At 49.9% G+C, this 21953-nt stretch overlaps 9 protein-coding genes across 9 annotated transcripts; 6 read left to right on the plus strand and 3 right to left on the minus strand.

Annotated features, from left to right (window-relative positions):
- Nucleotides 1-477: 477 nt before the first annotated feature.
- On the plus strand, nucleotides 478-1209 carry LAJ45_07550 (uncharacterized protein; the record flags this gene model as incomplete). Its single annotated transcript, XM_046117107.1, has 4 exons — nucleotides 478-586; nucleotides 650-908; nucleotides 988-1009; nucleotides 1075-1209. The coding sequence occupies 4 exons, from the start codon at nucleotides 478-480 to the stop codon at nucleotides 1207-1209; spliced, it is 525 nt and encodes a 174-aa protein (XP_045969752.1).
- A 1200-nt stretch (nucleotides 1210-2409) lies between these two features.
- LAJ45_07551 (uncharacterized protein) lies at nucleotides 2410-4107 on the minus strand (the record flags this gene model as incomplete). The annotated part of the gene is made up of 4 exons (XM_046117108.1): nucleotides 2410-2639; nucleotides 2693-3365; nucleotides 3452-3858; nucleotides 3936-4107. The coding sequence occupies 4 exons, from the start codon at nucleotides 4105-4107 to the stop codon at nucleotides 2410-2412; spliced, it is 1482 nt and encodes a 493-aa protein (XP_045969753.1).
- Nucleotides 4108-5654: 1547 nt separating this feature from the next.
- On the plus strand, nucleotides 5655-7806 carry LAJ45_07552 (uncharacterized protein; the record flags this gene model as incomplete). The annotated part of the gene is made up of 4 exons (XM_046117109.1): nucleotides 5655-5852; nucleotides 5924-6124; nucleotides 6181-7474; nucleotides 7532-7806. The coding sequence occupies 4 exons, from the start codon at nucleotides 5655-5657 to the stop codon at nucleotides 7804-7806; spliced, it is 1968 nt and encodes a 655-aa protein (XP_045969754.1).
- Nucleotides 7807-8929: 1123 nt separating this feature from the next.
- On the minus strand, nucleotides 8930-9567 carry LAJ45_07553 (uncharacterized protein; the record flags this gene model as incomplete). The annotated part of the gene is made up of 3 exons (XM_046117110.1): nucleotides 8930-9258; nucleotides 9314-9373; nucleotides 9450-9567. 3 exons carry the CDS (start codon nucleotides 9565-9567, stop codon nucleotides 8930-8932), a joined length of 507 nt encoding a protein of 168 aa, XP_045969755.1.
- A 581-nt stretch (nucleotides 9568-10148) lies between these two features.
- Nucleotides 10149-10661, plus strand: LAJ45_07554 (uncharacterized protein; the record flags this gene model as incomplete). Its single annotated transcript, XM_046117111.1, has 3 exons — nucleotides 10149-10172; nucleotides 10260-10291; nucleotides 10370-10661. 3 exons carry the CDS (start codon nucleotides 10149-10151, stop codon nucleotides 10659-10661), a joined length of 348 nt encoding a protein of 115 aa, XP_045969756.1.
- A 538-nt stretch (nucleotides 10662-11199) lies between these two features.
- LAJ45_07555 (uncharacterized protein) lies at nucleotides 11200-12319 on the minus strand (the record flags this gene model as incomplete). Its single annotated transcript, XM_046117112.1, has 2 exons — nucleotides 11200-11921; nucleotides 11992-12319. 2 exons carry the CDS (start codon nucleotides 12317-12319, stop codon nucleotides 11200-11202), a joined length of 1050 nt encoding a protein of 349 aa, XP_045969757.1.
- Nucleotides 12320-13289: 970 nt separating this feature from the next.
- Nucleotides 13290-14850, plus strand: LAJ45_07556 (uncharacterized protein; the record flags this gene model as incomplete). Its single annotated transcript, XM_046117113.1, has 2 exons — nucleotides 13290-14756; nucleotides 14821-14850. The coding sequence occupies 2 exons, from the start codon at nucleotides 13290-13292 to the stop codon at nucleotides 14848-14850; spliced, it is 1497 nt and encodes a 498-aa protein (XP_045969758.1).
- A 1198-nt stretch (nucleotides 14851-16048) lies between these two features.
- Nucleotides 16049-16399, plus strand: LAJ45_07557 (uncharacterized protein; the record flags this gene model as incomplete). Its single annotated transcript, XM_046117114.1, has 1 exon — nucleotides 16049-16399. One exon carries the CDS (start codon nucleotides 16049-16051, stop codon nucleotides 16397-16399), a length of 351 nt encoding a protein of 116 aa, XP_045969759.1.
- A 2285-nt stretch (nucleotides 16400-18684) lies between these two features.
- On the plus strand, nucleotides 18685-21650 carry LAJ45_07558 (uncharacterized protein; the record flags this gene model as incomplete). Its single annotated transcript, XM_046117115.1, has 9 exons — nucleotides 18685-18725; nucleotides 18829-18856; nucleotides 18933-19017; nucleotides 19076-19253; nucleotides 19304-19346; nucleotides 19400-19798; nucleotides 19852-21009; nucleotides 21070-21222; nucleotides 21276-21650. 9 exons carry the CDS (start codon nucleotides 18685-18687, stop codon nucleotides 21648-21650), a joined length of 2460 nt encoding a protein of 819 aa, XP_045969760.1.
- Between the last annotated feature and the right edge of the window lie 303 nt (nucleotides 21651-21953).

Genomic DNA, 21953 nt, shown 5'->3' on the forward strand with positions numbered 1-21953 from the left:
AGTCTCTACGATTCAAGATCTAATAAGAAGCCTATAGAGGATACATGTAGTTTCATCTAATGTTTGGCACTAAATTCCTTCGGGAACGCAAAAATCCAGATCCTCGAGAAAATCGTATCAGGCAATTAGGTCACCGATTACTCATGTCCAATCCTTTTTGGAGGGGGGAATTTCCACCACTAGGGTTGCAGTTTCGCAGGGTCCTCTGTCCCTCTCCTCCTCCTCATTTTTCTCCTCTTGATCCAAGCCCCACCACCACTTCTTAATTTCCTCAATCACACGATACTGGCGTGTGACGCGGTGCATCCTCTCCAAGCGTCAAAACGATAGAATGGGAATGCAGATCTACCTTCTGAAGATTGCATTGATAACTGAGGATCGCAGCCTCAAACGCCCTCCGATTAACCTGAGTTATATGTAGAACCTTTCTACCATCTGCACCTCAAAATTTCTTGTAGAAACAATAACACTATTACAATGCTCTCCCGGCTGGGGGAAGGAGCTCTAGAAAAGCTACAGACAACAAAGAACATCGCAAAGGAGTGTCTAAACCGAGCCCTAGGCTACGCAGACAAAGATACAGAAGGTAAAAAAAAGCAAATAACTATCCGAGTATATGTAGGAACCCTTCCTAACTGACGGCTGGCAGAGAAAGACATAAAGAAAGCTCCCGACAAGGCTCCGAAGGGGGAGGTGGAACAGTCGATGATTTTCAAGCGCGACGCTGCCTACGAAGAAGAGCTCGAAACAGTTGAGGACGAAGATGACGAGGACTTGGTCCTCATAACGCATCAGCCATGCAGGGTCGGAATCGAGAGGAAGAAGCCAACATCACAGCCAAATGGGAAGCAGGAGAAGTTCCAGAACTTGGAACTTGGAGAGGAGAGATTTGACGAGGTTTCGTTAGAGTAAATTGTGTTGCCCAGAAAATGCTCCACAACTTACCTCACTCCCTTGGTGGTGGGGGCTGATTAACTAACTTTGCAGTAAATACTCTCTTTCGGCTCTGGTATGCTGATATCACCAAACCTCTTGAGAGATTCAGTATAGCTCATAGACTCTCGTTCTGAACAGGCATCCTCCACACAACTAGCCGGGATGTTTGGACGCTCGAACCTATTGCATGGCATGGTGCATGGCGATGGTGGACAGTATCTTTATTGCCTAGGAATTGTGGGAGAGATTGTCGAAATTTCATTCTCTGTCTAGCACTCTTTACTCCCCATTTATTTCCATTTCCTTTCACTCTTTCAAGTCTCCCTTCCTCTCTCTTCTTTATTTCTACTTCAGGCTTGAGCCTGCAGATAATTTCAATTTTTAATACTAATTTCAATTCAGCTTTGAATACTATTATCTTCGTTGATTTTTCGTCTTATATAGCTCCTGGCGATTTCCCTAGCTCCAACTCCCTGCATTTTGCTCAAGGTGTTTAATCCATGTTCTTCCAGGCGCATTAATTTCTATATTAGAGATAGGCGGAGAGATGTGGGCGGCGCAGTCACGAGATTCAAGTCATTACATATTTTCTCTTGCATCCTGTTGTTACACTATTAACCCATCTTACAAGGGCCGAGGAGAGGGCACTGTGTGCTCTTCCCTCTCCTGATCAATTCTATAGATGATAAAACACGAGTCACTGTTCAAAAGCGTTAGTGATATGGCAACGACTCACCCCGCCCCCGATAGAGAAGAGCATTGCAAAATTATAATGAATTCTGGGAAGATAAGTTGTCTAGGAAACACTTTTAAAAATAAATATTCATCTTCTTTTTCCACCGTATCTGTGACAAGCCCAACCCAAGTTTTCATCCCAGACGCTGGCCATACATATATTGCCTTCCTTTCACTATAACTAACCACAATCCGTGTTTTGTTAATGGGCTGCTATGAGGAACGATGGGTGATACCGAAGAATACGATGACTATATTATCACTGTGGCTTTGCTTTACCTCTCTTCTTTGCGTAGCAGTTACGTTTCCTGTTCTCCTAGCTCACTACGTAATCCATTTCACAAAAGCACAGGACCGGGTAATCATGTACTATCACTCGTTCACTACAAAACACACTCCACCACGATCATTGACTCTCCTCTTATCTTTATCAATCCGTTAATTCATCACTTTGAGTGTTATTATTCAAAGTAAACTAATAATAAAATACGTGGGCAGCTTTAGAGGTAAGCAAACAGCTATTAGGCCCCCCTCCATTTACATTCTTTCTACTCTACACCCCACCCCACCAGATCCTCGAAAGAAAGAAAGAAAGAAATATTGATGAAAAACAAAGAAAGTCCTAAGTAGGAAAACTTTTTTAAAAAAATCCCGTTGATAAGAGCAATGCTAATAGAAAAAGTTCGAGCAAGAAAAAAACGGAAAACAAACATGTGCATACCCAGCAAGCACCATTACCTACGCCGCCGACCCTGCAGCAGCAGCCGCCATACTGCTCCTGAGCACGCTCGCCACGCTCTTCGGTGCCACGCATCCATGCTCGCAGACGACCGCCTTGATGCAGTCGCTCGGCGTGACATCGTACCTGAAGCTTTCAATCCTCATATTGTTGATCTCTTTCCAGCCCTGCAGGGGGCCCATCTCACGGGCCTTTGTGTCACTCATGTTAACGAGCAGCTCGGGGTCGCCTTTGTAAGTTAGCCATCAGTACCCATCAGATACTTTTCAGAGGGGGAAATACCAAGCTCGTTGGACACGATCCCGTCGAGATTGATCTTATCACTAAACTTTATGCTTTCACAGCAGACAACGACAGGGATGCCAAATTCCCGCGCGGTAGTAGCGACAATGGCGGTACCGCTACGAGAATAGAGAGCTCCATCAGCCATGATGGCGTGGGCACCGAGGAGCACGCGTGTGGCGGATGGGATGCTGTGTTCGAGACCGTAGAGATGGACGTATTCACAGCGGATTCCAGCCTCGGCGATACCTTGGAGGAGGTTCTTGCCTTCGAGGAGCGGCCGGTTGTCAACAACGATGACGCTGAAGATCCTGCCCTGGCGATGGGCCTCGAGGAGAGCCCGCTCAACAACTTGGGACTTTCCGTAGGTGAGGATGGTGTCACCGGTGCGGATGTACTTATCGACGGTAGTCTTAACGATCATGTCATCGGCGACTGTCAGTTTCTCGCGGATGAAATTTTCAATACGTTCTACCAGATGCTTCTTGGAAGCCTCCTGAGTCTGATCAGGAGGGAGAGTAGAGATTTCCTGCTTCAGCCAGCGGATGGTGTTACCCATTGCCGTGGACATGGGGCGTGCCGACAGAAGGTAAGCAATCTGATGTGAGAGATAGTGTCCTGGGAGGTGACGTGAGAGTGAAGATGCGGGGGGCGTCTCGTAGTCTTGGATTACCTGCGGGGGGTGGTTAGTACGTTGATTAGTGGGGCGAGTGATTTGTTATGATTCTGGCTAGAGTTAAAGACCGAGGGGATTCATACACGTTTCATAGCTAACAGAAACCCAATACATCTCGCAGTACTCCCCGAAAGAACATATTGGTTGATCTGCATGCCTAGTGTCAGGATTGCAGGGTGCACATCCACATGGGCATGCCCCAACCCGAACACTGGCCCCTTCTTCTTCTCATTCTGCTCCACTGACAGGTCCTTGAGCAACCCGACGAGCCCTCGGTCCTTTGCCGGTTCGACAATAACCTCTACCTCCTTCGCTACCGTCTTGACCGGTTGGTTTCCACTGCCACCGCTTGTGACATAGATTGTCTTTACGATGCCACCGCTGCTGGTTGCTGGCTGCTGCACTGTGACTTTGGCACCACCTTTATTGCCTGCTGAGGCTTCTTTGGGTTTATGACCGGCCTGGGCGGAGGGTGGTGCACCACTGGTGCCTTTAGTTTCCGCACGGCGGGCGGCCTTTTCGGCTTTCTTCTTTTCTTTGAGTTCCTTAGGGTCAGCTCCCTTTTACCATCTCCTGCCGCTGCTGCTGCTGTCGGAGCAGCAGTTTTCTGGTCTTTGACAGGCTTAGGGGCCTTAGGTTCCTTAGCTAATTTAAGAGCAGCCTTTGGGGTGGCCTTGGGAGCTGGTGGGGCCGGCGGGGGTGTCGCTGCGGATCCTGAGGGGGGTGTCGGGTCTACCATCTGGACGGAAGGTTAAGGGTGTTAAGTTTAAAGGCGAGGTTATATTATAGGCGTGTTTGTAGTAGGTGTGGGTGGTGTAGTGGATGCACTGGTACTGCTACTACCAAGATCTATGTATTAGGTGAGCGTTGAAGTTGTTTTTTTGAAGGTCAGTTCTTTAGTGGTGGTAATGGTGGTGGGGTATTTCCTTCCTTGGTGGGGTGAGTAAGACTAAGACCGCAGCAAGTGCCATTCTATGGAGTCACTTGTTCCAGACAGGTCTAGCCCAGGAACCCTTGTGTGGCCGGGTAACTGCCTGTATGTGTGTGATAACCCTAACCTTGTCTGACGACGACAAAAAAAAGCGCTGACTGGGATCTAGGACCTGACCGAGGCTAGCAGGGGAGAGCAGGGTAAACAATTCCTCCATTCTGTCGCCGGTGCAATTGATTGAAATCTTGAAATCGTGTGTAAGATGTGCACTGGACTTCAGTGAATTCTATGAAATTGGGCATTCCCGTTTTTCTTCACGCACAGCTTTCCTTATTTGGTACATGTATTTATTCATTGTCTACTGCGATTTATCCTGCATGGCATGGCTTATATTGTATTTCCTATTTTATTATGAGTATAGGGGTACGGTGGATCGTAGAGACACATTCATTGTGTATAATCTCACCATTGAAACAGACTCGTTTTGACACTTTTACTTATGCTTGTGTGAGGGTCCTTTTGCAGATCTAGTTTTGATTGACCAATAAATGCGCACTCCATTGAGTTCAGCGGGTTCGCCGTTGACCTGGAAAGTAGTACTGAAGGTTGCGAAGACGCTAGAACATGCCGCGATAGCCCAACATCGTCTAAATCACAACCCAGGTTTGCAGAGCATGCCATACAGTACTCTATTTTCTTGTCTCTTATCTAAAGTTTTTATGAACATACCCGGACACCTCATAATCTGAAACATACATAATAACCAGCACTTACATACAGGCTACAGCACGCACTCTAGGCAGGTTTAGAGTACAGACAGACAAGCTAGCTAGACAGACAGGCCGGCCGGTCACGACCGATCCCTTGGTGACGGCTTGATACTCAAAGGAGCCACCGAGACACTGTAACGATCCCCGCTGATTGGCTGCACGTTTTCTTCTTCCAATCCAACCAAATGGCCCCAACCAGCCCACAGGTCCGAGCTCAGCAGCGAAATCCCCTTTTCTCAAATCCCATCCTTACCTACTTTACCTCACCTTTCCCCTGAACCTGTCCTCTTCCTGCTACCTCTCCACCCATGCCTTGACAGAAGAAGGACGCTGGCAGGTATCGTCGCTTCGCTGTGCGGTTTTTCTCCTTCGTTTCTCTTACAGAAACCTACCCTCGCTTTCTTACTTGATTATTATTTATTTTACTGCTGTTATTTTTTTTTTCTTCCTCTTAGCACTTTTTTTGGGAGGCTCCCTACCAGTACACCCACCTACCTATCTCGGCCTCTCTCACCGAAGAGTAAATACACACAGGCAGAATTGCCCCCCCCCCCCCCCCCAAACTCGTGTAACCACAAGGGAGAAATGATGATGATGGAGCAACAACGCGAGGGCTCGCGACAACGCGCATTCATAGTGCTAGGGGTGTTTGGCGCAATAATCCTCCTGACGAACCTGGCGCTCATTACCGGAACCGACTTTGGCATAAGGATTGAGAAGCTACATGTCCCCGAGGTACTGGGCGGACAGCCTAGCTATGAGAATGAGAATGTGCAGAGTGACGTATGTAGCCCGGAAGAGCCTGATTGTGAGAAAAACGGCGGTAGCTGATGGTGGTGCTCAATGATTGATAGCTCTTCAAGATTACGCCGTTGGATGACTTGGACTTTGATCACTCCTCCGAGACGGTCGATAAACACCCGATTGTAGGCCTCATGCGTGAGGCCGCGGAGAGGTTCCGCGCGTACGAGTCGTCACGGTCAACGAACTTTGCGGAGGCTGTAAAGACGTACAGAGAAAGATACGGGCGACATCCACCCCCGGGATTCGATAAAGTATTATTTACTCTAAGCTTTCTCTCCCGGAAACCTAAAAGCTGACACCAGAGCAGTGGTACAAGTTTGCGCGCGACCGCGGAATATACCACCTCGATGACTTCGACCAGATCAACGACGACCTGCGTCCCTTCTGGTCTATCCCCCCCGCCGAACTCCGCCTCCTCGTCCACGGTATGCTCGCCGAAGAGTCGGGCCCCAGCGGCATTGCCGGCCTCGCAATTAAGGAAGGGAAGACGAGGATTCTCACCAGCAAGGACAACTGGCGCGCTGAGACAATGAAGGATATGCTCGACGTCTTTGCCCATGAGCTGCCCGACATGGAGATCGCGATGAACCGACTAGATCAGCCGCGAGTCATTGTGGAGTGGGAGAAGCTCCAAGAGCATCTTAAGAAAGAGGAGGAGACCCGAAGCATGCCCGAGAACCCGAAGAATGAGTTTACGCCCAGGAATTTGGTGTTCAAGGAGACGCTGCCGATCGCAGACTGGTTCAAGGCCCCCGGGAAGCCGTACATGGACCTAGTGAAACCGGCTTGCCCGCCAGACTCATATGCCCGCTCGGAGACTATGTCCCCCGAGGAAGCAGAGGCAAAGTACAAGCTCCCACACACCGGCGGGATTGTGTCGAACTTCAACACGTCGAGCGATCTGTGCACTGTCGGACCGTCAATCAGCCAGCTCCACGGCTTCATGTTCTCGGCGTCGTCCGTCATTGCCACAAAGAAGCTCGTCCCCATCTTTGGCGAGTGCAAGGTCAATGTCAACAACGACATCCTCTTCCCCGCAAACATGTACTACCGCAAAGACGAGCGCTACCAGTACTCGGACAAGAAGGACGTCGCCTGGGAGGACAAGGCCACAATGATGTTTTGGCGCGGCATCACCTCCGGCGGTGTCCAGGTCAAAGACTCCTGGCGCCGCCTCCACCGCCATCGTCTCGTCCTTATGACAAATGCCACGGAGCTCGAGGAAACCCAGGACACGTACGATATCTTGCGCTGGGCGTCGGACACGGGGAAGAACTATACGGAGGTCCGCGGCGCTTTCCATCCCAGTGAGTTTGCGGAGAAACACACGGACGTGGGGTTCCCGGATATGAAGTGGTGCGTGCCGGACGATAACTGCGGATGGCTGAAGCAGTACTTGTCGCCCGTCAGCCAGACGACGATGACGGACCAGTTTACGTATAAGTATCTGGTGGACGTGGACGGACACTCGTTCTCGGGGAGGTGGCACGCGTTCTTGAAGAGTAGGAGTATGGGCATTAAGTCTACCATCTTCAGGGAGTGGCATGATAGCCGCCTCTTTGCGTGGTTGCATTTCGCGCCGATGGATAACCGCTTTGATGGTATGCCCCCTACCTAACCTTCCCCCATTGGTGAATCATGGCTAATCACTCGCACAGACCTCTACACCCTGTTGACATACTTCATCGGCCTCGGCACACCCGGAGACCGCAACTCCACCAGCGCACTATACGTCCCTGGCCACGATATTGAGGGCAAGAAGCTGGCGAACCAGGCTCGCGACTGGGCTGCCACGGTCCTCCGGAAGCAGGACATTGAAATATACATGTACCGCCTCATGCTGGAGTACGGCCGGCTGCTGGACGACGACAGAGACGTGATTGGGTACGGCGGTGATGGCAGCGAGATTGATGAGGGCCGGTGGACGGTGTAGGGTTTGCATGGCGTGGGGTGGGGTGGGATGGGAGGTGGATGTGGAGGGTGGGATTAATGGCGTTGGGTGTCCTTTTTGTGTTTTTGGGTGCGAGTGGGGGCGGAGGGGATGAGGAAGGTGGGGGTGGGTAGGGGTAGGCGAGCTTAATGGGTTATTTGTGGTGGTGAGGGCGCACTATTGTGTGTATGGGTGTGTATGTGTGGGTGTTTTGAGACGAAGGGAAGATAGTGGCCCGGGGAACGGGTGTAATATGGATGGTGAAAATGACTGTATTAGTATAATCCAAATGTTCTGATGGTTATGAAATATATGAGTTTGATCTTGATGGTGATTTGGTGGTATTTTTCTGGTGGTGTAGTAATGTTGTTTAGTGGTTTTTTTTACAGTTGTTTCGTGATCTGGTAGATAGCTGAAGGGGAGCTTAAGCTTAAGCTTGAGTTAGCAGCAGTGGTGGTGGTTGAGCGCAAAAGAATGACTATATGTAGCCAGCGGGTGAAGGTGTAGAGGTGCAAAGATATAGAGAGGTAAAGGTGGTTTATGAGAGTGCTGGATATCTGCCTGATCTTAGCATGGGTAAATGGCACAAGTAGTTAACCCCAACCCTGACACTCACTCACTCGCTCATGATTCCTTGGCCTATATATCGTAAGTAGTATTTCATGTATGGTTGTGGTAGCAATGGCTGCCTTGAATACGAGGTGTAGATCCCAAGATGCGGCGTAGCACTGGGCACCAGGAGAGTGGCTGGGGGGACAGGGGGTGGGGGTCAATGATTGTTTGGTGACTTTTTGGGGTGGGGTGGGTTTGTTTTGGTGTGGTTTGGGGATGGGGTTTGGAGATGGTAATTGGGCTTAGAAGTTTGTGTTCATTCGTGGTAATGCTTTGGAGGTTCTGGGTTGCGGTGGGGTGTCTGCTGGGCTGCTGTATTGTGTTATTGCTATTCACAGCTATCTATCACTTCACGGCTTTGAACATCACAGCGGACACAACCAACCAGCCAGCCAGTCAGCCAGCTCACTACCCATCTATCAATACTTTTCAATTTTCTACACCCACACCCCCCCCCCCCCCCCCCGCGGCCCCCCCCCCCCCTTTGCACACACACAGAGAGAGAAAGCTACACTCAATGCTCCTCCCCCTTCACAAAAGCCTCATACTCCTCCCTCCCCAGCAGCTCATCAAACTCGGCCTCCCGCCCCTCGCCAACCTTGACCTTGACAATCCACCCCTCGTCCTCAGGGCTGCGGTTGATTAAAGCAGGCTTATCCTTCAGCGCAACGTTGGCCTCCACGACCTCGCCGCTGACGGGCGACATGATGTCGGATGCGCTCTTGACGCTCTCGACGGCGCCGAAGGCGTCGCCGGCGCTGACGTCGGTGCCGGCGTCGGGGAGCTCAACGAAGACGACGTCGCCGAGGGCGTTGGCGGCGTAGGTTGTGATGCCGATCGTGGCTGGGGGGGGGGGGGTTAGTAGGTGTGGTTGGAGGGGGGAGAGGGGGGGGGGTACCGATGTTGGAGACGGAGGGGTCGTGGGTCACCCATTCGTGGTCCTTGGTGAACTTTGTGACTGCGGTGGGTTAGCTACATGTATTAATTGAAGTCTGTAGCGTGGGCTGGGAGGTGGGTGTGAGGGGGGGACATACCGTAGACACGGGCGGACGCGGAGAAGGCGCGGGTTGCGCGGGGGGGAGGCGCGGGGAGCGTGGACCGGGTGAGGGCCCAGAAGGCGCGGAGGGAGAGTGTGCGTGCGAGGGAGGCCATTGCGGTGCTGTGGTTATTAGGTATTATTAGGTGCTGGTGCTGCGCTGGGGGGTGGAAGCAATTCTAAAGGGCGCGAGATGTGGAGAGGAAGGGAAATGGAAATGGAAATGTCAGGTTGGGGAGAGAATGCGTGCGGGCGGGCAGACGGGCAGGGCTGGGGGACGGACGTTGGGGCGGGTCACGTGCTGGATGATAAGCGAGGTCAAGCAGGATAACGGTTACGGTTACGGTTACGGTCCAGGAGGCCGGAGTCTTTTGTCAGGGGTTTTTTTTATTATATTTTCTTCCTCGGGGAATAGAGACATCAATCTCTCGTTATCCTACAGCGGTCAAGAATGGGTTCAATTGGAATCATCATCCAGTAGATAACTAGCATCCATCCTCGTTCGCGGCCGTTGAGGTTCTGAGGAGGAATCCTTCAACGTCTGTGACCCCGCGGATCACGTGTGTGGGGACAACCCGGTAAAAAAAGAAAACCACCACGGCGAAGCAGCGCAAAAGAATTTTGAGCCTCACGCGTCAGTCTGCAACCTCTTTTTCTACTCCCTCTATCTACTCTCTCTATTCTTTATATTGTCACAATGCTGTACGAATTGATCGCCGTCGTAAGTCCCCGTCCCCGCCCCAGCTCCCAATTGCACGACATGACGGGTGGAAAATCAAACCCAGCTAACCCTCCTCCTCCCTCTAAGGTCCGCGGCCAATCCCTCCAAGAAGTCAAAGAGTACCCCCCCCCCTCTCCCTCTCCCTCTCCCTCCCACCCTTCCACCCAACTAATCCCCCCCCCCCCCCGGGCCCGCAGCATCGCCAAATCCGCCGGCACCCTCGTCCTGCGCAACGGCGGCGTCGTCCGCGGCTACACCAACTGGGAGCGCCTCCTGCTGCCCAAGAAGACCCACAAGCACCAGAGCACGCACACGCACGGTCAGTACTTTGTCATGCGCTTCGACGCAAACAGCATCACGCAGAACGAGATCCGCCGCACGCTGAAGATGGACCCGCGGATGGTCGGCTTCTCGGTGGTCAAGTTGGGGACCAAGTTGGAGGAGGTGGCGGAGGTGGGGGGGAGGACGTTTAGTTTGAAGCCGTTGTAAGAGGGGGGGGGGGGGTGTGCTGTACTGTATGGGGGCAGTGAGTGGGGTTGGGAGGTGATAGGTCGAGCTGAGATAATATATCGAGCTTTAGTGGTAGTCATATCCAATACCGCTCACTCTCGAAAGATTCATTTAGTAGATAGAAATGCTTGTCTCAGTATCGTCCAGAGTAGTAGTCCATGCACGGCCAAGTCTCACCTCTGAGACATACCCACCCACCTAGAGGGTCAATGATCCGTCCATCATGTATTGTGGCTCGCCCCACGCTCGGGCCTTACTCGGTGGTTCTTTATGGGTTGTCTATCACTCATGCTTGTATGTCTTTGCTTTCTATTATGTGACTAGTAGAGTTTATGGTTATGGAGAGGTCGGAGAGGTCGGAGAGGTCAATGATTGGATTGAGTTTTTTAGCTACAAAGAAATCGCACCACAAACGCCAGAAAGACAAAGACGAAAACCGAAGTGAAGATTGTATTTACCGAAAGTGAAGATTGACTTTTTTTATTCCCTTACTATCTACAAACCACTTCCTCCCCCTCTACGCATCCACAATCTCCCTATTCAGATTAATCTTCTTCAATATCTCCTCCGCGCCCTTCTCTACCAGCCCCCTCGCCACAACCCTCCCCATCTCCTCGGCCTCCTCCTCCTCCGTAACCTCCATCTCACCATCAAAATCAACAGCCTCTGCCCCATCGAGACTCACCACAATACCCTTCATCTTCAACACCCCCCCCTCCCACGCCGTCTCCACCCCAATAGGCACCGAACACCCCCCCTCCAACGTCCTCATCAGACTCCTCTCCGCACGACACGCCAACGCCGTCTTCACATCCCTCAGCGGCGCCAGCAGCACATCCACCTCCTGATCCCCCTCCCGCACCTCAACCCCCAGCGCCCCCTGCCCCACCGCATGCAGCAGCACCGGGCTCTCCAGCGGCGCGGTGATCCGATCCGACAGCCCCAGCCGGATCAGCCCCGCGCTCGCGAGAATGAGCGCGGCGTAGGGCGACGAGGGGTCGTCGAGCTTGGCGAGACGGGTGCCGACGTTGCCGCGCACGTCTTGGAAGGTGAGGTGCGGGTGGCTACGGGCGAGTTGGGCGCTGCGGCGCACGGAGGAGGTGCCGATTGTGGAGCCCGCGGGGAGGGAGGCGAGTGTTGTGTGCGGGGAGGAGGCTTTCATGACGAGGGCGTCGCGGGGGTCTTCGCGTGGGAGGATGGCGCCGATGGTGCAGTGGAGGGGGAGCTGCGTGGGCATGTCTGTGTGGTGGTGTGTTAGCTGCTGTCTGCTGTCTGCGGGGGAGGGGAAGAGGAAGAGGAAGATGGGAACCTTTGAGGGAATGCACAATCATATCCACCCTCCCGTCCAGCAGGAGCTCTTCCAGCTCATGTGTCCAGAGCGCCTTTGCGCCGAACGAGTGCAGGGGCTTGGTCTGGTTGTTGTCGCCTGTGGTGGTCATGGACACGATCTCAAAGTCGAGGTGCGGGTGCGCGGCGACGAGCAGGCTCCGCACTAGCTCGGTCTGGATGAGCGCGAGCTTGGACTTGCGGGAGCCGATGCGGATGGTGCGGCGCGGGGCGGGGGCGGCGGGGGCGGTGTCGGGGGTGAGGGCGGACATGAGGGCGTGGTGGGCGCGGAGGAGGAGGTAGGAGGCCATGGGGGTTGTGGAGGGTTTTTGTGTGTGTGTATGGGTTGAGAGAAGGCAATTGGTGGGGGGAGGAAGAGGTGGGTTTACAATTGCATGCAGGTGTGGTGGGGCGATGTATAGAAGTGGGTGAGCATTGTAGACCAGTGATCCTGTGCTGAGTGAGTGCAAACCAGGCAGAGTGATAGATATGTAACTATGATACCTCCAATTGAGCAGATGCGAGATCCATTGAAGCATCAGAGTACATGTAGGTATTCCAGCCCGAGGAGATTCAGTATCTACATCTACATCTACATCTACACCTACATCTAGGTAATATTTACATAGATACATGTAAAACCGCCAACCTCTGCTCTGCTCTGCTCTGCTCTGCTCTGCTCCAGATAATCCGTGATCTTATCGAAGATATCAATCAGGTGTGAATTTTTCTGCAACCTTCAAAAGTGGGAAAGTCGCCAAGACCTGTCTGTCTGTCCCTCTGTTCCCTCGGCTGCTCTGCCCCACTCTGACTCTCAACTGTCAAGGGAAAAAAGAGCCGCGAAATGAAAATCTGCAAATCTCCCACCTTCAAGTGGCAACAAGTGCTGCTACGGAAGAGAAAGAGGGAGAGAAAGATCGAGAGGGAGAGAGAGAGAGAGAGAGAGCAATTCAGTGCAGAGAAGAGCTGTGACGAGTACTGAGTGATCGTTCACATACATACATAGCACTACATACAGTACTCTATATACTCTACTTTAAGCAGCAGAACATCCAACCTAGGTAACTGACGTCCTATCAATCCCTGCTGCCAAAAAAAAAAACAGAACCAAGATCACCACCCCCCCAATTACCTCAACCAAATATTAGCACCAGCAGATCCTAGATATCGATATCTAACTACAATCTCTAGAATCTACCCCACTGCTGCATATCTGCATATTACAACCCCCCCCCCCCCCCACAACCACCACCCCCTCACTCCTATCCACAGCAGTTAAACATGCTCGCCAGAGCTCTCACCCGCTCCCTGCTGGCGTCAAGGCAGTCAATGGCCACTGTCCCCCGGAGGTGCCCTGCCATTCTTCCTAGGAACAGCCCACTGCTCCTGGGTGCCCTGCAACAACAGCAGCAGTCAAGAACATATGCCCTCAAGAAACGAAGACCATACACTGGCGGCGACCCAAGCAAGGACGTAGACCCCGCCGACGCCGAACCCATCATCCCCACAGAGGCCAATGCCCCACCACTCTCCCAGGGCGAGGCTGCCGCCTCCTCCTCCTCCTCCTCCCCCTCCAGCATCCCAACTCCCGATGCAGAACCCACCCCGTCTGAAGACCCATTCGCGAAAAAGACCAGCACTGGTGGCGGAAAAGGCGACGAACCCTTCCCCAAGCCCTCCTACGTCTCGTCCACCGACCGAAAGCGTGAGCGCCTCGCCCGCCTCGTCTTCGCCTCCTTCCTCGCCGCCCTCGTCGGCGGCACAATCTACCTCGGCCAGGACCTCTCCGAGTTCGAGAAAACAATCTACGACCCCGCCACCGTCCCCAATGGCTGGACGGCGTCCGCGTTCATTGCGCGCATAAAGGCGCGAGTCCAGAACGTGCTCGACTTCTATAACGAGCCGCCGTTCGAGAAGCTGCTCCCCGACCCGCACCCAGACTACTCGCGCCCGTACACGCTCGTCATTGCGCTTGAGGACTTGTGTGTGCATAGTGCGTGGGACCGCGAGCATGGATGGCGCATTGCGAAGCGCCCAGGGTTGGACTACTTTTTGGCCTATCTGTTTAATTACTATGAGATTGTGGTGTTTGCGAACCAGCATGACCAGATTGCGGCGCCCGTCATACAGAAAATGGATCAGTACCCTGGGTACATCATGTATCCGCTCTTTAGGTCGCATACGAGGTACAAGGATGGCAAGTATATCAAGGACCTGAATTACCTGAATAGGGACCTGTCGAAGGTTATCATGCTAGAGACGAACCCGGATGCGTGGGCGATGAATCCAAACAACACGATCAAAATGAAGCCGTGGACGGGCGATCCGAACGATAAGGAGCTGGTCAAGCTGATCCCGTTCTTGGAGTATATTGCGGCTATGGGCATCAGCGATGTGCGCCCGGTCATTGAGGACTTTGGCGACAAGGACGTGGCGACGGAGTTTGCGAGGAGAGAAGCGCTAGCACGGGCAGAGTTGAAGAAGAGGGTTGAGAAGGAGAGGGCGCAGAAGAAGGGGTCGCTAGGGGAGGTCTTGATGGGTGCGCTGGGGATGGCCCCGCCGAAGAAGAGAAAGGAGGATGAGGAGAAGACGTTCATGGATCTGGCGAGGGAGAGGGGTCAGCAGATGTATGAGGAGACGCAGAAACATATTGCGGAGCATAAGGATGAGATGATGAGGGAGCAGAAGAATATGGAAAGGGAGGCGGCCGAGCAGATGAAGACGAGTTTGAGTAAGATCTTTACAGAGGTGAGTGCCCCGTTTAGATATCCTTGGGACTGGGTGAGGAAGATTTTGCTGATTTGTTTTTTAGGGCCTGCCGAAACCTCCGGGACAAGCTTAATTGCGCCTCTAGCCACCTTCTGTGGGTAGTAAATCAGTAGCTGTGACATTGAAATAAAAACGGGAGCATCTTGTCCTCCCTTTCACCTTCCTTCTTGTGTTCTTTTAGGTTCTATTCTTTCAAACTCCACTCTTATTCCCCCCCCCCCCCCATATATATTGGGGATTCCTTTCTTTTTTATCTTTTTTTTTGTACATAATTGATTCTGTACATGGGAGGTGGTCATGCTTTAGTCTAGGGCTAGGGACTATCGTTCCGTAATTAGCTATACAAACCAAAAAAAGAGCTGGTTTGGTACAGAGGGAGTTGTAGGGTTGTATTGACATAAAAACTGGTCTATTTGTAGAGGGGAAGGGCTAGGATGGAGCTATTAACGTCGATTAGGAAGGTCATTTCAATCACTCTTGGGGAAGAGCTACATAATCAAGGGTCAGGAGAGAGCATGGGATGCTTCAAGTACTTACATACCGACTTGTATGTACCTATTCTTGTTATTCAGAGTGCAGTTTTGTGAGAGACTAAAGAGAATCGTATTGTATGATCGATGAGAAGCAGGAGTAGAACAAGTTCCTTTTATAGTGAACACAGACGTTGTAAATAAACACGCATTATCAGGACAAGCCCTAATAACAGATAACAAAGACTGCAAAACAATAACTCTCACGCCCATGGCCAGTTGGAGGCGGTGTACCTGTATAAGTGAGTCAAACTGGAATCGATGGGCACATATATATTACATACATGTACTTACATGTACTTTCACGAAATTTCTTCCTGCTCCCGCAACAATCCTCCCTACATTAGAACACTCCCTTCAACAGGATAATTAACTTGACCTCAATATGCAATACGGAAAATACCATCGTTTTAAGTTTTTTCACTGGCCTCTTCGAATGACTGTATATTGAGAGGTGTCGATATATCGCAGTGTTATACGTGTTGGCACATCCGGCCCCGAAAGCTGCCTAGCTGTCTGCATTAACTTTGAACAGATACTCTGGTCGAGAAATAACACGTACATGGCCGGGGGTTTGTATTTAAAAGAGCGTATTGGACTCCGTCTTCTACTCACCATCCTCACCCGCAATGGCAGTCCCTCAATCTTCAAAACACCAACCGATGGGAGGTAGGTTAAAACATCTATTTAACTCGTGGATCAATCTCTAAATTGTGAATAGGCCCCAAGACGACTACAAAAATGGAATACCAGCTCAGTATTTCATACTTCATGGAACGCACTCAGGTTTCGGGTCCTGTGCTTCCTCCACCTGCTCCGACGACAAGCAAGCGAGCGAGGAAGGAGTGCAGTGAAAGACATCGTTCTCGCCGTCTGCATTCAGACGTGGGACAGGAAAGTAGGTGGCGTGAAGCTGCCGAGAAATTAAAGAAAGCCAGGGCATCGGCGAAGAAGGCTGAACTCAGAAGAGAGAAAGCTAGACAGGCCCCAACCAAGAAACCTATCAAGTTGATGGAGGAGCAGGGTACTCTACCAAGCTTTGGATTCCCTGCAACTAATCTCAGAGCTCAGGTTGTTAAAGATGATACTTAGGGATATCATGATACTATTATTGAGCATCTCGTGCAGCTGTGGAGGGGTTAATTAACGTTTTTATTATGGGAGTTGTCGAGCGAAATCATGCTCAAATTTCAACAAATGAGCGCGCATCTAGCTGAACAACACACATGTATACATTGCTCAATTTAAAAAAGTTGCTTTGAATATTCAGCTTAAATTGAGCCACATCACTATAGTGTTTCAAGTTTCGCAGCCTGGTAGCTCGAATTTTAGTCTTTTTGGTGCTTTTGGCAGAGATGTGCGAAATATCAAACAATATGTACTCGACAGGTTTAATCGTAGTGGTTGGAAAGGATGAATAGGACTAATAGTGGGAAATAATATCGTAAATCTTTTGTCCGGGTCAAACAACCCCAAATACTCATAATGCAAAATATGACTAATAATATACTTGTACGTACGTTTGCGCATGGCTTTTCTCGGGTCCTGAACATTGGATTAATAGGATTCGTAGTCAACATATACAAAGGTTTATAATACTAGAGGCTTTCTACACCTGTGGTTGTTGTGAAGGTTAGCTGCAGTCCTTATCATAGCATCGAATCATGGAAAATCACTCGATGAGTTCATCCTAAGTTCTTTATCTTCAGTGATAATAAAAAAAGCGTTACATGTGTCTATAGGTATTCGGCTATAACCTAAAGGGAAAGAAGTGATATTGGACGCCTTCCCGTAAGCTATAGCGGGCGTTCTATCGCCGGATAGATCGAATTTTGGTGTTCTAATGAATAGAAAAGGGTGTCTATGTGTTTCTTATAGAACCCCCCCCCCCCCCAAGAGGGAGGGGGGGGCTTTCCTATTTACTTCATGAACACTATTCATTTTCTATCCGTTGCAATAGGGAGGACATCTTGCTAGCATGAGAAATAGTCCCAAAAAAATGGCTTTGCGATACCCAATTTGTATTAGGCACCCATTAGATTTTTAGGAATCTACATCAATCGCGGTATGCTTACGGGAACCTGGTCTATTCGAAAACCATCCTCTATTGCAATAGAACACGTTCAATGGCTTACGGGATTAAGGCGTCTATTTATTTTAAAATTGGCGTTTGATTAACCGTTAGAATAAATTTAGGTTGCCGGTCTAGCTGGTAAAATAATGATATTTCATAAAAATATGATCTCAATGATATGATATATTTGCAGTCTCATCCACCTCAAGGTGTTAATTTAGCGTATGTGTATGTAGGAATGATTATCTAACTTGCCTAAGATTGAGCTATAATATTCTCGACTTGATATCTTGAAATATTCGATAACCCGCTGAATTGCATCCGGCTGGTAAATATCATATTCGGACAGCCTGCGTGCATAACCTCTGAAATTTGGACAGAGAAGTTTGAATACGCACATGTGTATGCACCGGGCTTTCGATAGGGTAAAACTCGGGCATGGTATCTAGCTAGGGTGCTTGTAGCATTAGGGGGGGAGCTTTTTCTGGAAGGACCCGGCTCGAGTTTGTAATGCTGGCCGGTTCATGTAGTGGCAAACAATTGTGGGCTTGCATTTTTTTGTCATGCATGTCCAGAGGTCCCTTGCAAATCCTTTTCTATTGCCACCTCGTTTGATTGGCCAAAGCTATGTACCGGCAGAATTAGAATCGAATCCATTTACCAGGGCTATGGGGAATTGAAATACTATCATCATGGCATGTCCGTCCTACCCCATCATTATTGATAGATACCTACGAAACACTTTTTGCCTTCAGCGAGATAGAAGCTTCCAGACGTATAATTTGGTAATCCAACGCCTTTTTCTCACTTTAGAGTCATAAATTCTGTAAGGACAGATATTGAGTTAGGCAACCAATTCGGAAAGTGGGGCAAAGCCACATCTCAGAGCCGCATTGTGGCGGGAGCGTGTTGTAAACAACGAGAGCTATGAGCATTCTAGAATGACTTGAGGCCCAAGAGCCAGTCTTTATCGCGGATACAAATCAGTGATGGGAATTAAACCAATTTCGTGTGAATAAAACCAGATAGCCAGGTTGAGTTGATGTAGGGACAGGTTTGTTACATGCTATTCGTCGATGAAGTTCGGCGGGGTTCTTCTTGGCTGGCTGAGGTAACGAAGCTCCCAGTCTAAATCCGCCTCCCTCAACACCTCCCCCAGCACCTCTCTTACTTCTTCAACCTCTCCTCCCCCAACCCTTCTTCTATCCATCATCACATCTACATACCCATCATTCTCTCCTTGTCTTCTTTATTTCATCCATCTACAGAAAAGTACATTTATTCCACCTAAAAAGAATCCAAGATGACGGATCACGAAGATAAGAAGAAGAAGGTCAACTTGGGGTATGTCCATCCATCATCGTATTCCCTTCATATTGCGTCTTGCAGTAAACTTCATCAGCATTCATTCATAGAACCATCTACTAACTGCTCACTTGCGCTTCAGGGACTCATCCGGTGCTCCACCAAAAGATGTAAGAACCCGCCTGTTCACCTCGGTTGATGAGAGGTTCCAACTCCAGCTCTTGTATACTAATTTGTGGAAATAAGGCCGATGATGTTGCCACCGCCATCCTGAAGAAAAAGAAGAAGCCAAATAGCTTGATTGTTACCGACGCTGTAAACGATGATAACAGTTCGTTGCCCCGCATCGTTATCGGTGGGATTACCGCTAATGGATAACCGTCATGTAGGTATCATCGCCTTATCAAACAACACCATGGAGACGTTACAACTCTTCCGTGGTGACACTGTCCTTGTGAAGGGAAAGAAGAGAAAAGACACAGTCTTAATTGTTTTGGCCGACGATGATCTCGATGATGGATCTGCAAGAGTTAACCGTGTAGTCCGAAATAACTTGCGCGTCAGGCTGTAAGTTGAATCAAGTTCAGGATGTTGGAAAGATGCTAACAAACCTATAGAGGAGATGTCATCACAGTTCATCCCTGTCCCGACATTAAATACGTAAGTTTTACCCGAGGAATAAATCTACTAAACTGTCTAACATTTTCTCGCAGGCGAAACGCATTGCTGTTCTTCCCATTGCAGACACTGTTGAGGGGCTTACGGGTTCTCTCTTTGACGTTTATCTTAAGCCCTATTTCCTTGAAGCCTACCGACCTGTGCGAATGGGCGATCTCTTCACAGTTCGAGGCGGTATGCGAATGGTAGAGTTCAAGGTTGTTGAGCTTGATCCTCCAGACTATGGTATCGTTGCTCAAGACACAGTTATCCACTGTGAAGGAGAGCCTCTAAACCGTGAGGATGAGGAGGGTAATCTAAATGAGGTTGGATACGATGATATCGGTGGTTGCCGAAAGCAGATGGCACAGATTAGAGAGTTGGTTGAGCTGCCGCTGAGACATCCACAGCTCTTCAAGAGCATCGGTATCAAGCCTCCACGTGGTATTCTTCTGGTAATTTCCCAAGTCGATCTTTTCTAAAGTACCTTTACTAACAGTTTTATTAGTATGGACCTCCTGGTACTGGTAAAACTCTAATGGCCCGTGCTGTTGCCAATGAAACCGGAAGCTTCTTTTTCCTTATCAACGGTCCCGAGATTATGAGCAAGATGGCCGGAGAGTCAGAGTCAAATCTTAGGAAAGCCTTCGAAGAAGCAGAGAAGAACTCCCCCTCCATCATCTTCATTGATGAAATCGATTCTATTGCCCCCAAGCGTGAAAAGACCAACGGTGAGGTCGAACGAAGAGTTGTCTCCCAGCTTCTTACCTTGATGGATGGTATGAAGGCTCGTAGCAACATCGTTGTCATGGCTGCTACCAACCGACCTAACTCAATTGACCCTGCTCTTCGTCGTTTTGGACGTTTCGATCGTGAGGTTGACATCGGTATTCCCGACCCAACCGGTCGTCTTGAGATCTTGCAAATTCACACAAAGAACATGAAGCTTGCTGAGGGTGTCGATTTGGAACAAATTGCATCAGAAACCCACGGTTATGTTGGTTCTGATGTTGCGTCGCTTTGTTCAGAGGCAGCAATGCAGCAGATTCGTGAAAAGATGGACTTGATCGATTTGGATGAGGACACCATCGATGCCGAGGTTCTAGACTCACTTGGTGTTACTATGGAGAACTTCCGTTTTGCGCTCGGTGTCAGCAACCCCTCAGCCCTACGCGAGGTTGCCGTTGTCGAAGTTCCCAACGTTCGCTGGGACGACATTGGTGGTCTCGAGGGTGTCAAGGCCGAGCTCATCGAGTCGGTACAGTATCCTGTGGAGCATCCCGACAAGTTCCTCAAATTCGGAATGTCACCGTCCCGCGGTGTCCTCTTCTATGGTCCTCCCGGTACTGGTAAGACCTTGTTGGCTAAGGCCGTCGCCAATGAGTGCGCTGCCAACTTTATTTCCGTCAAGGGACCTGAGTTGTTGTCCATGTGGTTCGGTGAATCTGAGAGCAACATTCGAGACATCTTCGACAAGGCTCGTGCCGCAGCTCCTTGTGTCGTATTCTTGGACGAGTTGGACTCCATTGCCAAGAGCCGTGGTGGATCCATGGGTGATGCCGGTGGTGCCAGTGACCGTGTCGTAAACATGTTGTTGACTGAGTTGGATGGTATGGGTGTGAAGAAGAACGTTTTCGTTATTGGTGCCACCAATCGTCCCGAACAGGTAAAAGCCCTTTCAGCCACGTTTTTGTTTTATCTATAAGGCAATTCTAACAGATTTTAGTTGGATGCTGCCTTGTGCCGTCCAGGTCGTCTTGACACTTTGGTCTATGTTCCTCTTCCAGATGAGGCTTCCAGAGTGTCTATCCTCAAGGCCCAGCTTAAGAACACGCCTGTTGCCCCTGATGTCGACTTGAACTACATTGCCTCAAAGACTGTAATGATCCCCGTGTTTTTTTGAATTTATAGTATGATACTAACGCTCTACAGCACGGATTCTCTGGTGCCGATTTGGGTTTCGTTACCCAGCGTGCGGTCAAATTGGCCATCAAGCAGGCCATTGCTGCCGAAATTGAGGCCAGCAAGGAGAAGGACAATGCTGGAGATACTGAGATGGATGATATTGAGCTCGAAGACCCTGTCCCAGAGCTTACCAAGGCTCATTTCGAGGAGGCAATGGGTGCTGCCAGACGTTCCGTCAGTGATGTTGAGGTCAGGCGTTACGAGGCGTTTGCTCAAAGCATGAAGCAGTCAGGTGGTATGAATACTTTCCGCTTCCCAAGTGAGGGCGAGGGTGCGGCCACTGGTGGCTCTGGTGGTGCCGGGTTTGGCGCAGGTGGTGAAGATGATGACTTGTACTCATAAATTCGTTGAGGGGTTTCTTTTAATTGATCAGGGCAAGTAAAACACCGGATGAGTCTGACAAACATTGTTTTTTCTTTTACATCTTGTTTTACGAGAAATGACAGCATATTTTTTCTCTGCTCTAGAATTTGATACAGCAGCTATTTTCATGTATCTGTTGTTATTAATTCATATCAATACTGTTTTTTTTGTTTTTTGTTTTTTTGCTCCTTGGGTAGGGAAATTATGTTCTTATAGTTATGGCTTTTTGTTCTCCCTCATACTTAAAATCAATTTTATGATTTTCTGAGTTTTATATCTTGT

Source organism: Morchella importuna (genome assembly GCF_003444635.1).
Source record: "Morchella importuna strain M04M26 chromosome Unknown Morimp01GS024, whole genome shotgun sequence".
In the NCBI taxonomy this organism is placed as follows: Eukaryota; Fungi; Ascomycota; class Pezizomycetes; order Pezizales; family Morchellaceae; genus Morchella; species Morchella importuna.